We start from the raw sequence: 16684 nt of genomic DNA on the forward strand, positions 1-16684 counted from the left end.
GTAAAGAGATAATGACTTTCCCTTACCTGTTATCGATATTTGTTTATATTTATATAAAGTTGATTCGATTTTGTAATTTAGTAATTATTTTGAAAGTCTGAGGCGACAATAGAAAACCCGTATGTAAACGAGGTCGCAAAAGTTACAGATGCCAAACAAACATGGCAGCCAGCAGGTGAAAAAGCCAAGTGCACCTTTACAAAAGCTGTCATCCCACCTTAGCCCAAGGTCAGAATCGAGAATCAGACAATTGAACCTATTGCATAGAGCTTAAAGGGATATGGAAAATACAAAATGCTGTGAAAGTGATGAAGAGAAAGATGAATTTGAGTTTGAAGCTGAGGAAGCTTTCAGAAATGTTACCAAGGGGACAGATGATAAAGCAGACGAGTTTGATAATGATGAATTTGATGAAGCATTTGAAAGTTACAAGGTGAAGAAGATTGATGTTGTAAAAGTAAATCAATCAGCAAAAGTAGAAAAAATAACCAGTTCTACAAGTAAATCGAAAAAGGAGTCATCTGGTATTAATAGTAGCAAGTCATCATGCGAAGGAAAGGAAAGAAAAGATCAGATAAGCAATGTAAAAGAAAACGAAATCCCAAAAGAAAATGAGCCTCACTCTCATGGGTATGTGTGCGTTAATCTCTGTTTATTCTATTTTGAGCAAAGCAAATTATTCTTAAGCAGCTTTTGAATAATATAATTCAGCAACATAATCTGGGCTGCAGTTAATTTCAGTTTGATTTTAAAATTCAATTCCATTCAAAAATTCACTTAAGTAACAAAAATTTACTAAAATTACGAATTTAAAGAGTAAAAAACATTTTTGAATTGAAATAAGTTTAGAAATCATTATAAATCTTTTCAGACGAGAACTTTTTAAAGGAGTCCGCCTGTCAGTAGTGTTGATAGAATGCTGTAGCTGGAATGGAGTAGATAACAGCAACTGCTTTGTGTTTCAAGTTTTGATTTATTTGACACTGCTTCAGACTGCTTTCTAAGTGACAAAGTAGTAATTGATATGTCTTGTCAGCATATTATTTTACTGAAAGATGCTAAGTGAGAAGGCTAAGTTTTCATAAAAGTTCTGGTAGTAGAGTTTGTCTTTACCAAATCAAACATTTTTGGATCTTTGGTAGGACAAAGTTCCATTTGCTCTGCCTTTCATATTAGTTGTTAGATAATAAATGTTTTACTTAATACATGCAGAGATAGACCGCCTTTGCCTGAGTTTGCTCTCGACCTGATCACAAGGCAAAAGAGCCTGAAAGAAGAGCCATTGTCACCTGCTCACTCAGTGCTTTCTGCTCACTCAAACGAGTCAAATGAACGAGGCTGGTCTTCAGATCCAGAGCCATACAGGCAAAAGTCAAAAAAGTCGCTCAATGAAGTTAAAGAAGAATGGGATCATGTTGGAACAGTAACAGCAGGTACTTTTTTAAGAAGTTTGAGTTATTACTATTAAATTTTTATTTCATATCATATGCCACCTTTAAGATCAAATACGAGCTGATAAAATGACATAATCTTGGAGGTTTTACTCAGTTTAGAAAATAATTTACAAGGGTATTCTTTGAGATTCTATGAATACCATTTTTCATGCATTATTTTATATAATCCTTGGGCCAATATTTGTTTCATTTGTTGGTGTTGAGCCTTACTGGTACAAGCTGTGTTGTGTTTATAAGCATCTTCTTTGCTTCATTAATTATATGAAAGGCCTCAATATGCTCACTCTTTCCAACTTTTTTGAATCTATCCACTACATAGGCACATCTGTCTCAGCTTTCCTGTCAAAAGTTGAAGTCTTGTTCCATAAATATCCTTGTGTCACATCAGTTGAATATAGAAAGAGACAAAATATCCAGTTTAGTCTACTCAAAATACTCTTTGTTTACGGTACACTATGTTACACTGCTCACTTATTTGGCCCTCGCTTCATACCAGCCTGAAGCTAAGGACCATGATAATAGCAATGAATCATTACACTAATGATTTAATTTCTTTATCATTTGAAGGTGCAGGAAAAGGTTTGGCCAAATCACCAATGGTATCCTTCACTGAGGCAATTTTCCATTTTAAAAATTCAAACATGGATGAATTCTCTGCTTCAATAAAGCCCACAATAAGGCACAAGGGACTAGCTAGACTATGGTATGCAATTGCTGGACCACCCAAATTACACGAAAGATTTAGAAATGACAGAGACTTGATTTTTACCCTTGGCTTATGTCCATTTGATAACCATGAAGCAATGCATATTATGATTCTACAGACGATTTACAAAAAACTTACTGCAACTAATCTCGATTGCCCAAGGTATGGATCTCATTGGGAAAGTATTGGTTTTCAAGGTAAGTTCCAGTTTTAATAGAACAAATTAGGCACCTGATAGTAAAAGGGGGAAAAATTTGAAAATATAAAAATAGGGCAAAATTGAATCAAGTAAAAAAATTGAATGAGAAGCAGGAATCTCAAATGTGCTTTTCCATTTGCTGAATAATCTATAAGTTAGTTAGATTCCTCTACTTTCACAATGTGAAAGAGTTTGAGAATGACCTCCCCCCCCCAAAAAAAAATTTTTTATTATGTCTTCTCTATGTGTCCCAACTATTCCGAAATATCCAATTATAAAGCCAATTTGGAGAGCTGTATTCTCCATTCAATTCTTGCCAATTATATATAATGTGGTTCCTTCCCTTCTTTGTCCAAGGGGTGCATTTTGAATTTGTCTAGTTAGTCAGGATATGATTTCACTGTAACACCGGTCATTTTTTCGAAAACTAACTGAATAACTCAGCATTGTTATTTTCATTTGCTAATAATAGGCTCCATACTTGACTGCAATAATCATCCATTTGTAAATTTTGCATCCTGTTTTTAAAAGATTGGGGAGCTTCATTAACATCATTGGGCCAAAGAACAAATTGAAGTGTTCTGATCAACGATAGATCCTTCATCCTAACAGTCAAAGAGGACATTGAGCAATCACATTAATTAGAAAACTTCAATTAATTTGTCTCAAAGAAAGTAGATTCCAGTAGGACAAAAGGCATATATGCTGTTTAGTGCTGTTTGCAATGAAGAAACTGAAACCTGTTTTTAAGACTAAAAATTTATTATCAAATCATGATAGTGACAATCTAGTCTCCAGTATTGCAACCTTGTTGAGTAATTATGGAACCTGTTAAAGATGATAAAATTTAAGCAAATAAACTAGTTATATGACATTCTAATCCAATGTATTTATCTTCATTTCAGGGGAGGATCCATCAACAGATCTCCGTGGCTGTGGTATGCTAGGACTGCTAACAACCCTGAATTTTGTCACCAGTCTGTTTACATCAAGTCTTGCAATAGATATTTACAGGTTGTCAGAAGATGAAGTACAGAATTTCCCTTTCTCTGTCATGGGCATCAATATTACAAGAATAACTCTGCAAATATTTCGAGAGGGCAAATTAAACAAGTAAGTTACGCATTTATTCTCTCCTTTTATTGAGAAATTAAAAGCAATTTCTCTTGATGGAGCAAAAAATTCAACATTTTTCATCAAATATATTTTTCAGTATTCGTAGCTTAATATAAACTTCAGGGCCTAAAAAAATTCGAATATATAGTACGTAGAAGGACATAAAATGTTACGTTTATGTATATAAATCTGATAAGAGTTCATGTTTTGACTCTTCAATTGAAAAAAACCTTGATTGCTGAAAATGAAGTTTGTCTAAATTTGTTTCTTTTCTTGTGGCCCATTTGAATGAAACCCTTTTGCAAAGGAACGTTTTTAATGGCCACACAAAGCTCAGTATGAAAACTTACTAAAATCTTAGCCAAATAAGTGATAGATAATTGAACTTTAATTTACAATATGTTCTGTTTTATACTTTTTTGTTGCGTTTTTGCTTTCTAAAATGTAGTTTTTTAGTATTTGGTATTAAATAAATCTTTAAGAAATTGAATCGATACATATTAAGTAATCAACAAAACAATTGCAAAAAACTGAGTTTGTATGTTTACCCTGAGCTTAGTTTGTTTATCCTAACTAAAAAATATGTGTATTCTTAATTTCTTTTAGCCAGTAAATTAATAAGTAGAGATACAAAAAGAAAGCTGAATAGAAAATAAACAAACATATCTTTGTTTTGAAATGAATATTCAATCTTATATCTATCTTCAAACAGCTTTTGAAAAAAGAAAGATGTATTCTATTTCATTATTTTTCAATTTCAGAGAATGCAATACTCGTGGACAAGTATTCGAAGTGTTTAATGAACTCTATAGCGCAATATATTATACACTTTACCGGATTTGGAAAACACAGTGTAAAACAATATCCGACTCCGGTTTTGTAATTGCCGAAGTTGAATCTCAAGCTAAAGATAAGCCGGTTCATTTGATGTCGACTTTTCGAAAGGCGATGAATGACCGAAAAAAGGGGAAAGCCCCGGTAGATATAGAGCCTGTGACAAAGGATAAAGGTGCACCTGTAGAAAAGGTGGAGAAATTCGTTGGGCTTTGCGATTTAGGCAACAAAGGTGAAGAAGACGTACATCTTGTGTAGTATTGAACTACAATAGCATTTTCCAAATTTGTTTCAAAGATTCAATGTGTCATGGTCAAGAAGGAGATACTGCAGTGTGATCCCTTTGTTGTTCATCAGTCAAAGGAGCCAGTGAAATTCACTGTGGTACTTTGTAATTTTAAGCCAAACAAACAGACTACCTGGAGAAATTCGCTTTTAAAAAGTATTATTTTGCCTCTTTTGGTAGGAAAGTGCATTGTATTAAAAGTATTAGATTTTGTTATCAATAACAAACTGATACCTGAAGCCCATAAAAACCTCAATACACCACTCCCTACTACTCGAAAAAGATAACCCCCCAATTGGAGAAAAGAGGGGGAAGGGGGAGTGGTGTGAACCCGCTAGTGTCTTTGTGCCGTCACAAGAGAAGTGCCCCCTATTCCAAACCGCGTATCAGAAAGTTTTTATTATAATCAAAAAAATCCTCTCCCCCCCCCATCCATCCATCCCCTTCCCCTCTTTTCTCCAATTATTACCTGGATTTTCTCCAATTATGACCACGATACCTGTATTTACTAGACGTTCAATTCAAAGCATATTTATTTCCCTGTCTGCAATCTTAGTGCATTTCAGTCATGCTACCTTTAAGAAGATTTAACTCATGATTATTTGATTTATAAGACAAGCTAGGATATTCTTAAGGTTTAAATCAGTGGAAAAATTTTATATGAATGAACTCGTGACCTTTTTTAGAAGCAATCAATGATTTTGTTGGCGGGAATCGCCCAATAAAAGAGCTTGGTTTGAAGTTATAGTCAGGGTCTCAAACCTCAACAGCCCAATTGATTTTCGTTTGATTGATTCTATTAAAAAAATTCTACCAAAATGTCTCCACATTCAACCCCAGGTCTGATTATTTGAACGTTTAAAATCCATTTATCTCTCACTGCTTTGTTTCTTGCAACGCCAAAACATATTTGGAGAACGTCAAAAACGTACCAAAAAATCGATTCAGCAAGCCTATAAAAGTCTATAGAAATCCATTCCGTCATTGATGAAGGAGTTTCCTCTCTCCCCCTTCCCAAGAGCCTCTTGCTTTTAAGCAGTAAAATGTGTATTGTCCCATTCTAGCATATTAGGCCATCAATTAATAATGTTGAGTAACACTCTTATTATGCAATTTTCAAATAAGTATTCTAAATACGAAAACACTTATACTAAAAACACTAATGTATATATTGGGATGATAAAGAAAACTAAAGGATGTAATTATTGCACTGAACAGCATTGAAAGCATTATGTTTCTTTGTATTTTCTTTGGTTTCATTTCTATACTACAAGTACAATTGATAATTATCCACCAAATGATATTTAGAAGCTGTATCGAGCATTTGTATTACATAAACGCTGACAGTATCAACATGTTTTCTAGCCATCTGGTTGCCTGTAAAGCAATCAAAAGCAATCTGTATTCCCAAGCTCTAGAAATCAAAGTGGCTATGCACATTGAATCAGTCAGGTACGGTCTGTCTCCTTCGTAGAGGCTCACAGGAAGAAAAAAATACTCCTCTTTCAAGCACAATATAGACTTAGAACAAGTCTAGTAGGCAATGGGCGAAAGCTATTGTGCGAGTTGATGGCTGTTGGGGAACTAGAAGATTTGTGCGAATGGCTTTTTAAAAAATGTTTATGCCTGCGACAGAGGCTTGAATAGAATTGCAAGGGGACTCAGAAATATCGATGAGCATTGCGCCCCTAACAATAGTAGGCCAAGAAAGTGCAACCAAATGAAGGTAGAGAAATTCATCTACAAGATACCAAGAGATTATGAGCTTTTTGCACTGTAGGATAGAGTAGTTTCCTGGTACGATGATCGACTTCGGACCATGGGAAGGCATTTTGATGAGAGCAGCTCTAAATAATCCTTATCTACCATTTCTAGGCATCCTCCTCATTAACTCAACATAAATGTTTCTTACTAGTTGAATTAAAAAAAAACCAAACAACACGAAACGAAAAAATGCAATGAAGCAATGTTTTACATATCTCATATTTTCAGGAGCAAGATCATTTAAAGGTCTGTACCATTCTGCACTGGAAATTGCCCCAACCTCTAAACGAGTATGAGCAACCCAATCAAAGATGGAAATATCATTGCAATTATCATTTAGTTTAAATTATTTTTAACACAAACTTTGATATTATTCAACAACTTTCAAGGTCATTTCAAAGGAAGGTCTAAATATCCGGTGTCATATTCCTTTCAACTCACATCCTTGAATCAAAACTCGTGGTTTTTTAATAAAACCGCCAAACCTCTGTCTTGACGAATTCAGTTCGTGTGAGAGCTTCATGTCTGGCCTTCTTGTGGTTCTTGCTGTCCCGCTAACATCAGTATAAACACTGCGGGTAGTATGTACATCCACTGAGAAGAGAGTGAAAGAAAATGAATTAAAATTTTTGGATCTACAAAACTTTTTTGTGAACAAATAACCAATAATGATTTCGATCAAGAGAAAACCTAACTTTTTGATAGAATAGTTTCTCATAGATATCCTATAACTCTAGCAACCTGTTAGGATTTTCTTGGAAAAGCATATCTTACGTCACATATGGTCAATCGAAGGTGAAATATTAATTATCAGCTTGAGCTTATATTTTCTAAACTTTATTCCTAAACATTTATCATTGTTGTTTCTGTATATTTATCTTTAATTTAAATAAATGTAGACATATCAGCAAACATGCAAATTATGACAAAAACAACAAGTGTGATTAAAACTACGCTCTCTCCTCGCACTATTAACCTATGGGGTGCTCTCTTCTCGATTAGTTTGACTTCTGAGCGAGCTCTTTCTTAAGAAATTCCTTTCGTAAAGTTAATCTTGTTCTCTTGATTGCCTTGAATGTATATTGTAACAGTTTCATTGTAAACCCATTTTAATTTTTTCTTCTCCTGATTTTCTTGTGGCTTTGCTATTTTGTTTGTTTAATTATCACGATAAATTTGTATGTAGTGGAATTGGAAAATGAAGATTGAACTGTACCAAAATTTTTAGCAAAATATGCCCTATCATTGTGACATGTCGAATATTAACCCAGGCTTTTTAAGTTGGTTTGATTTTTGTTCTGAAAGTTCTTTGCAAATTTAACTCTTTAAACATAAAGAAACATTATCACATTGCGAAAGAACCCAAGCTTTGGGCAAGATTAGTTGGGAAGTTCAGCTGGAAAATATTTTTCTCGTTGAGAGAAAGCAATCCAAAAACATTTAGGATCAGTCATCAAAGAATGTAAGAACGATGTTCTCTAGATGAAAACAGCAGCTTCACTGGGCATTTAAATGAAATTACTTGTCATCAACAGCACTTCTGGCTGAAACTTGCAAGCCTATGCCACTTTTGCCTAAACCTTGCAAGCCTTACCCAAAGTTACCGTAGGCCTACTTAGCCACATGACGTTTTACTATAAAATAAAGTAAATAAATTTACATACATATTTTGCTAAGAATGATCTGTTATCTTTATCCTTCCCAGTAAGTCTTTCAGCTTCTTCTCTTTCTAATTTTCTTATGAAAACTTGTGTCTCTGGCCTAAAATGAAAATTCTTGAGAAAGTGAAAATGGATAATTATGGTGTTGTCAGTATCATCAAGGAAGATTCCGGGTAGAGAACAATAACGTCTACCTTATTTAGTCAAGGGATTTTGCCGTAATTCCTTTTTTGGTGCCACCTTCAGTTGACTTATCATTAAAGGCTTATTCTGGAAACATTGAAAACTCCAGTTTCCAAAAACATTTGTGGTAAATTACTGAATATTTAGAAGAGAAAACGCTTTTTAAATACAACGCAGCTAGGAAATTGGAAGTACATTTGTATACATTTACATTGAAAGCATCAGTCTAAGATTCACAGGGATTAAAGATCGCTAAGGGTATCTATCTGTTTAATAATCCGTTATAGTATGATCAAGGATCTTCGCATAAACAGAAAGCCCCTGAAAACTTTTTGCTACATTTGAATCGAGCTTTTGTTATTTTTTAAATCGATACGACATTCACAAAGGACTGATATTGAGAAAAACACTTTAAAGACTGGGGTAAGAATTTCACATACACTGCTCCAGACAACTGCAATTGGATGTGCACAGTCGAGTTGAATGCTTTTGAACCAACCTACCAAAAATGAATTGGTATTGATATCATGTCTTATCATTTTCAGAGTAAAAAATGTTACTCGATTCAATAAAGTAAAGCAAGGATATGAATTATCAGTTAAGTTAATACAATAAAAAAATATAATACATTATATACAATACAATACAGTACGAAACAATACAAAACAATACAATACAAAGCTATACAATACAAATACAATGCAATGCGATACAATTCAATACAATACAATACAATACAATACAATAGAATACAATACAAGATGTAATACGATACAATACGATACAACATAAAATCCAGTACATTATAAATCGTGCTTGCTGGTGTAGCCACTTACAATACACAAAAAGGGTGAATAAATGCTTGTGACAGACTTCATGATACATTTTGCAGTCCAGTTTTAGAACTAAACACATTTTCCATTTTTCTATCTTCTTGTGAGAATGAATATCAGGGAAAGTTAAATTGATGTGAAGTTTAGATCGACAATTCTTAAACTAATAAGGGGGTATACTCCAATGAAATATCTATTACATAAGTGCATAGAAAATTGAAGGTTGGCTTTGCACTGAATGAATTATATCTCAAAATATTACAAGATTGTTCTACTTAATAAACAAAAACTGTAATAACTTAAAACTGTAACGAATTAAAAGAAGATACCAAAAACATAAAATTGATAAATACCATATTTGTTCCTGTTTCTGATATACTTTGTGGACATTCTCTCTTCTCGGTTCTGATACTTATTCCAATAACATTGCCTTTAAAAGCAATGTAATTTCTTGATTAGTCTTGTTATCAAGAATATACTATAATATACTCAGGAAAAGAAGAATTTTCCTATTGGGGTGCAAACATATGCATATAAGCTTGAGTATGATACAAAACCAAAATAGACATGTACTGTGGTGATAAAAGCTCTTGAATAAACAAAACAGACTTACCTGAATTGTCAATAGAGACAGTAATTATTTCTGACAGCTGTGAGTACATGAGATGACACTAGAAACAGAGATTTTGGTTAATAAAGATTATCGTCTTTAAAATAGCTCTATAACTGACACAATTTTTAAAACCTTAGTTTGAAAGAAGTCCAAAAATTGGGCTTACGTCTTTTTCTCTTGTCTGCATTTTAAATCATATGTGTTAAAGAAAAGGTCACGATAGCAGGCTGCTCTACAGACTCCAAAGGAATTTCTTGTGGCAAAAAATTGATAGAAATGTAGCAAAGAAGAAACACCGCAATGCGATGAGAATGAACAACAACAAATACACGTAAATCAATGAAAGCTAATATTTCGCTCCGGAATACAGGGCTTCATCAGAGCGAAAGTAAACGGACTAAAAATGTACACATTTAAAAGAGATGATGGTGGTGTCGGATTGATTGATGTGGAATGGTGTGAATGCAGTGCAGCTGTGAAGGTGGGAAGGGTGGGGAATGAGAGAGTGTGGGTGGTGGTGGTGGAATTAAAATGTAATGAGGATGAAGTACTATAATATAAAATAATGATAATGACAATGAGATTAAATAAAAAAAAATAAGTAGTAATGTTTGGAGGTAGAAAAAAGTGACGATGTGGTGGTGTGTTAGCCCCTAATGCCGGGGCAAAATATTAGTCTTCACTCATCGCATTGCGGTGTTTCTTATTTGCTATATTTTAAATCATAGTCTTCATTCCATCTTGCAAAATGGCTTGCTGCTCCTTGTTGTTGAATAATCCTGCTGTTCTCTCAAGCAAAGCAGTCCATTAACATAACCCTAAGAGGCCTTTGGTACCACAAAAATTTAAAATGGCAAAAAATTAGAATGCTCTACTTTACATGCAAATTTTCCATTTTTCGATGCTATCTTCAAACATATACCCAGTAAAACACAGAAAGAAGATGTAACTTACTGCTTTAATAAAAGATGACACATATGTGACATTTGGTTTATCAAAAGCTTCACCGATCTTAACAGGGGCCCTGATTCTATAAACACCATCAACACGGACAAGTTCCTGTAGATCATAAGAAAAGAAATATTTTCAAGATATCACGCTAGGCTATTTAAAAGACTAAGTATTTGAATGATAAAATACAAGTGTTCTTCTCCCACAAGGATTTATTTATATAAAATCTTGAAATGGCAAACAAGTTAAAATTGTCTTTTAAACAGCTCATACTTAATTACAAACACAAACATAATATACATATACTTAAAAAGCTTTTACAAATAATAACACAAGAACACAGCATGTTTGGTAAAGAGCTGAATATGTTTAAAAGGTATAACATGTAGATAAAAAAATGGAAATTGATTTTGCATTGGACCAGCTTTGCTTATGGTTATTGTGGTAGAAACTCTTGAGTACATTTTCCAGATATAAGGTTTAACTGTTCCTAAACAGAAAATCAGGGCAATGGCATGCTCCGACAGGACCTGAATGGGGAAATAAAGAGTCCCTTCCCTCCACTAGCATACAGGTCCAGCCTGACCCAACTGGTACCACCTGGCAGGGTTTCCTAGCTCAGAGCTATGAGCAATGGCCAACGGCTAACTCGGCGGGCGACCGGCAAGGAGGGTGGATGAGCTACGACTCCAGGGGTCAACGGCTTTGGGCAGAAGAACTCCTGGAAAGAGGGATGGTGTCCCTTTAAAAACACTGTAGAGGTGGTTCTGGGGGCCCATCTCTACTATTAGCAGTGGCGGATCCAGCCTAAAATCTGACTACTGCCGAAATGAGATAGAGGGTTGACCACACCCTATAGACCACACCCATTTCTTGGTCACACCCGGTTTTCTAAAATGATTATTGCTTTCTATAATTCCTTATGTAGACCATTTTCAAGAGACAAGCTGTGCTTTACTGAAATTTCATGTACCCTTACAACAAGCTTGAGAAGAAATAAATAATCTTATTCAATATTCTGAAGATGGATATTCTAAAAAAATTTACGGCATTTAGATGAGGAACACCATAGAATTAGAAAAAAAGATACATTTGGCAGAATTTTGAAGTGTCTCCTAAAACTCGCATTTAGTCGGACAATTACTTATGAAAATCAGACCTGTTGGAAATTACAAGTTTAAAAAGCTAGATAAAATTTGAAATTATTGAGAGCAACTTTTGTTAAACAAAGAACAAAGAATCATACTTTTGGCGAATATTGTGGGCCTGACTTTTAATCCTGATGCCTTCTTTAATTTTAGAATATTTGAGTCTTAATATTTTTTTAAATATAGTCCTACGAATAGTTGTGTATTGTACAAAATAATGGGTCACATCGGCTTTGAAGTTACAGTTTGCCCACTTGCAGAATATTTAGGCATCCCCCCATCTTTCTGTAACGTTTGAGCCGTGTTGAGCGGCAATACTACTCAACCCCCCAACTGAGCGGTAGTCAACTCGGTTGTTCATTGGTTGTCAACAAAATTTGTATGCATCCCCCCAGGCTGACAATTTGATTGGTTTAGGCAGGCTGACTACAGCTCAGTGCAGCTTGAATCCGCTCTACACGGACTCAATCCCCCTAGCTAGCAAGCCATGATTTCATCATCCCCCCATGCTAGCCTTCTATTTGCAAACATGTGGCTCGGCAATTGGCACGCAATTTGCATAGCGATAAGGATTAAAAAATTTTTCTGTCTCTGTGGAAATTTTAAGCATGTTTCTAGGAAGTAAGGTTTGGTTTGCAGCACGATCAAATATTTTCAATAATTAAATATAGTTTAATTAAAGTAGTAGTATAAACATGAAAATGATCCTTGTTTCTATAATTTTTTTAATAATCTGACTACCGCTCGAGCGGTAATGGCGGTAGTCTGGATCCGCCACTGATTAGCCCCTTAGTTTTATTTATGACCATGACAACAAACCAAAACTCAGATTTCGGGATAGTTGGAGGGTCATGGTAGCCAACCTTCTGATAGAAGATGGTACCTGATGATGATGAAACAGAAAATAACTCTTGTTTAAGATTGTAAAATTCTGCACATACCTCTAGCTTATCGAGCTCTTCTTGTGTCAGTGAAATCTCCTTTGACAATGATGCATGGGAGCTCCTTAGTGTCTTGAATAAAATTGAGCCCCTGTTTACAGAAAAGAAATTACAGATAAGAAGTTTTGAAATTTTTTTAGATTAAAGCAATTGAGTAGGTTAAAGTAACAGCTCAGATAATGCTAAATCATGATGTGGAGAAAAATATTATTCATCTCAAGATATTTTGCAGACTATCTTTCAAAAGGAGGTATGATAACATTAAGGTTGGTGGTAGCCTTCCAAAGACTTTAGCTGCCTCTTGCACCACCTCTGGTCAAGATTCTGTCTGATGACCAAAGTTTGCTACTATGCATTTATTTGGCATCAGAATGCTATTATTTTCGCATTCTTGTGCTTGGGTCAAAGACATGGAATGCACAATATTCCACTGCATCATTGCCTTGCTATATCATTGATTCAAAGCATTAAGATGAGCTAACATTTTCAAAATGAGAAAGCAATTGCATTAAATTGGGTTGCTTTGTTTAATACTAAAAAAGCCAGTACCTGGGAGTAAATTTGGCCTCAGGTCCTAAAAAAGAAGAAACAATTTTACAAGAAGAGGTTTAAAAAATTACAGATATATGCGGGACAAAAAGCGAGACTGTCATCAAGACATACAATACAACAAACTGGTTTGGAGATATGATATTCAGAGATCATTTACTAGGAAATGTAATAGGGACGTCTACATACTGGAGTTGCTTCTTATTCTTTTTAAAAATAGCATGGAAATGCAGAAACATAGCATACTCAAATCATTTTTAAATACTCTTCTGGGATTAACATTGGATAATGTCCACAGGTAAGTAGATTGATAGTCCCAAGAGAAGAGGAATGGCCCCTTTGATTGGTTTGTTATTTTGACCAATCAGCACTGTAACCTAGTTATAGACTCCAGAGAGGAAACAAACTTTTTCTTTCGAAATAAATTTGCTTTGATGTAGACAGATTCTAAAACACCTTGAATAAAAAGTCAACCTTGCATGCCCAATCCTTTTTAAATTTGTGTTACTTTATGTTTTGGTTTGACTCTCGAGTATATCATGAAATATTTAGGCATTTTGATTTCTACTAAATTATGTGGCATTTCTCTTTTAGAAGCGTTTTTGCTTGATGATCTTGGGCACTTTTGTAACTGGTAGGAACATAGTCCTTTCAAAAGGATGGAAGATGCACATTCTTTCATCAGATGCACAAAACATACATTGAATCACACACTTTCAAGATAAGACAAAAAACTTCTCTGACACAATGGAACTTCAGTGTAGGGATACCTAGCATTGTGAAAAATTTTAAGCAAACAAAATTTCACATGCAAACTTGGCAAAAGCCTATTGGTAAATTGATATGAAAAATAAACAAACAAATATAGTTTTAGAATACCTAATTCAAATGAATGCTGCAATGGAAGGCTAAAACTAGAGTGGGCTACCATGTCAAGATCATCGTCAACCTAAAAAAGATACATACATACTGCATCATTGAAACTGATGAATAAAAAAGTTGCAAATTGATTTATATTTAAAAATGTTCTGGCAGAATATTTGAGTGGGTTGATACCTGACATTTGGCTATGAGAAGTCAGAAGTTTAAATGGTGGAATATTTGCAGGGAACATGACCAAATAAACAAATATTGTGCACGGAATCTATGGCAGATTCTTAATAATGTGGTTCCCTGCGCAGACCAAACTTTTCAGTCTATCACTGCACATATTTTTGATAAGAAACTAAGTTCCGGGGCTGGTAGGCAGACTCTTACATTTTCATACCATTTTGCTACAAAAAGCTTCTCATGTGTTTCTTGAATTTCTAGGACCAATACCCAGCAATGATAATCTCTTGAGAAGTTGAATTTGAAACAAGTTTTTGAATGGAAACTTCTTTGGTGTGCCGTTTAATGAGAATAAATGTAATCTGCATATCAAACGTAGTGTTGCAGCATACATTAGTATTAAAAGTCCAAACTGTTTAGAGTGATCGAGCAAATTGCGTGTATGTGAACGTGTAAAAAATTCATGTACATGTACTTTGGTTTGTCCTAAAATTTGTGCACATGTCATACCTAGGATGGCATGTGGCCCTTGGTCGCTTCGCTGCAAAACTTGCATACTTAACCCACAATATCAAACAAGCTTCGTATATTATACTAAAGCCATAAATACTACGAGCATCATCACTCGTAGCACAAATGCTCGTAGCTTAGAGTGTCGTTGCTTGCAGCTACACGTAGCCAAAAACATATATTTTATCCAACCTCGGCAAGGATGGCCTAATCACATCGCCTATTTGTAAATGCTATAACTTCAAACAGAACTAAATTATTTACTTCATAGGTGTGAAAAATTGACCGTATCTTATTTGTCAAAACAAATAGTTGAAAAGATAAATACTTGCCTTCCTCGAAGAAACACAAAAGTAGTTCAAGAACATCAAAAAAGCACAAATCAACAGCTCTCGTGCCGCCATATTTACTGAAAGAGACTCGTTCTCGATTCGCAAATCGTGAAAGTGGTTGCAATTGAAAATGGATATAGCAATTCGCGTCGCGAAATATAAACAGATTCCATTTAACAGCGGTGTTCATGCAAAATGGCGGATGAAGTAGAGCCAGGATGCGGTCCTGTTTTAGGAAGTGACAGAGATGAGGTGCAAATTAAATTTTTATTCGCAATAAGATGAAAACAAACATTCTTGTTGTTTAAAGTTTCAGAAATTTTAAGCAAGTCAATTAGCTTTTTGCGAACTGCAGTGATGCATGATTTAGGCCATCCAACCAATCAAATCATTAATGCCGCCCATTTTACAAACTATTTTGCGGGAGACATGTGTTTGAATTAGGAAATAAAATCTTTATATATTCATGCAATAGCACAGATTTCTAGCTGATCGCTCATCCAAACCTCAGGTACGTAAAGAGTCGTTCTTGCCACAGATTCATTCAAAATTTATCGAATTTGTCAACAAAAGAAACCATATCCAATCTGGTAGCCAGTATCCTCTGCCCTCTGTTTACCATCTCAATCCTGTCAAAACATACAGTCCTTTCCAGGAGCAAAACAGTGGGTGCCTGACCAATTGAACCTCTTTTAGAGGCTCAAACATATATATATAACCAAATATCATCAAATTTAATCAATTACAGGTTTGATAATTTGTATCAAGCTCAAGCACCTCCCATCACAAGGCCTGATAAATATGTATACCCTGATAATAAGTCATGTACATTTGAGCTCAGAAAAGTTGCTCTAATCTCAAATACCTTCACTTGCAGGTTGCAGCTAATATTTATGTAGCTTGCAATTCATACAAATAACCAGAATCATGATGTTTTCCAACTCACATGCTAACATCATGATGTTAAGAAGAGCATTTATGGAGTAAAATGTTTTGATTAGCTTTCAGATTATTTGTAGTCAAAATTAATTCAAATTCAACCTTGTTTGAAGACATTTTTCACCAAAGGGGTTATCTTTTAAATAAGCTGTTTATAAATTTCAGTGTTGCAGTGAAAAGGCCTATCCCACCAACACTTTTGCTCCACCAAGTCATATTCCTGGAAAGAAAGGTCCAGTCCCTTCATTTGGCAGTGCTAATGGACACCAACAGCCAGATTATAGTAAATTTGATATTGTTAAGGTAAGTTGTTATATTTATAAGATTTATATAGTTGTGTAACAGAAACCAATATATCAATAATTAGCCTTAACATTTTGCTAATCAAATCTGTGTGCCATAAAAGCCTACATATCCATTTTCCCTCCACCCACTGGCCACATCCCCAATATCAGGGTTGCAAGTCAAATGGAAATGCATATTGTGTAGATTGGGTCTTAGCAAAGTTTGCAGAAGTAAAACAACAAAATATCTTATAAAAACCAATTATGAAAATAAACACATGTCAATGATGCAGTAGAAGCAAACTGAAAGCCAAAACATCTGAATGGCTGA

General features: G+C 34.7%; 3 protein-coding genes across 3 annotated transcripts in view; 2 read left to right on the forward strand and 1 right to left on the reverse strand.

The window, feature by feature from the left end:
• LOC135695739 (ELMO domain-containing protein 3) lies at positions 1–6799 on the forward strand. The gene is made up of 5 exons (XM_065214917.2): positions 1–630; positions 1213–1433; positions 2022–2357; positions 3265–3472; positions 4237–6799. Exons 1-5 carry the CDS (start codon positions 281–283, stop codon positions 4565–4567), a joined length of 1446 nt encoding a protein of 481 aa, XP_065070989.1. The 5' UTR covers positions 1–280; the 3' UTR covers positions 4568–6799.
• Positions 6550–15258, reverse strand: LOC135695742 (ER membrane protein complex subunit 10). Its single transcript, XM_065214921.2, has 10 exons — positions 15131–15258; positions 14118–14187; positions 13239–13263; positions 12690–12780; positions 10604–10708; positions 9650–9707; positions 9390–9466; positions 8644–8702; positions 8024–8120; positions 6550–6953 (listed from the first exon to the last, which is right to left on the reverse strand). The coding sequence occupies exons 1-10, from the start codon at positions 15200–15202 to the stop codon at positions 6879–6881; spliced, it is 729 nt and encodes a 242-aa protein (XP_065070993.2). The 5' UTR covers positions 15203–15258; the 3' UTR covers positions 6550–6878.
• Positions 15232–16684, forward strand: part of LOC135695736 (palmitoyltransferase ZDHHC17) — a 16269-nt gene continuing 14816 nt past the window's right edge. The window contains exons 1-2 of the mRNA XM_065214912.2: positions 15232–15382; positions 16235–16372. Coding sequence (XP_065070984.2) covers positions 15326–15382; positions 16235–16372 — 195 coding nt within the window. The 5' untranslated portion in view covers positions 15232–15325. The remainder of the gene's footprint in view (positions 15383–16234; positions 16373–16684) is intronic.

This window comes from Rhopilema esculentum, chromosome 2 (genome assembly GCF_057945365.1).
Source record: "Rhopilema esculentum isolate cy_ngs chromosome 2, ASM5794536v1, whole genome shotgun sequence".
Taxonomy (NCBI): Eukaryota; Metazoa; Cnidaria; class Scyphozoa; order Rhizostomeae; family Rhizostomatidae; genus Rhopilema; species Rhopilema esculentum.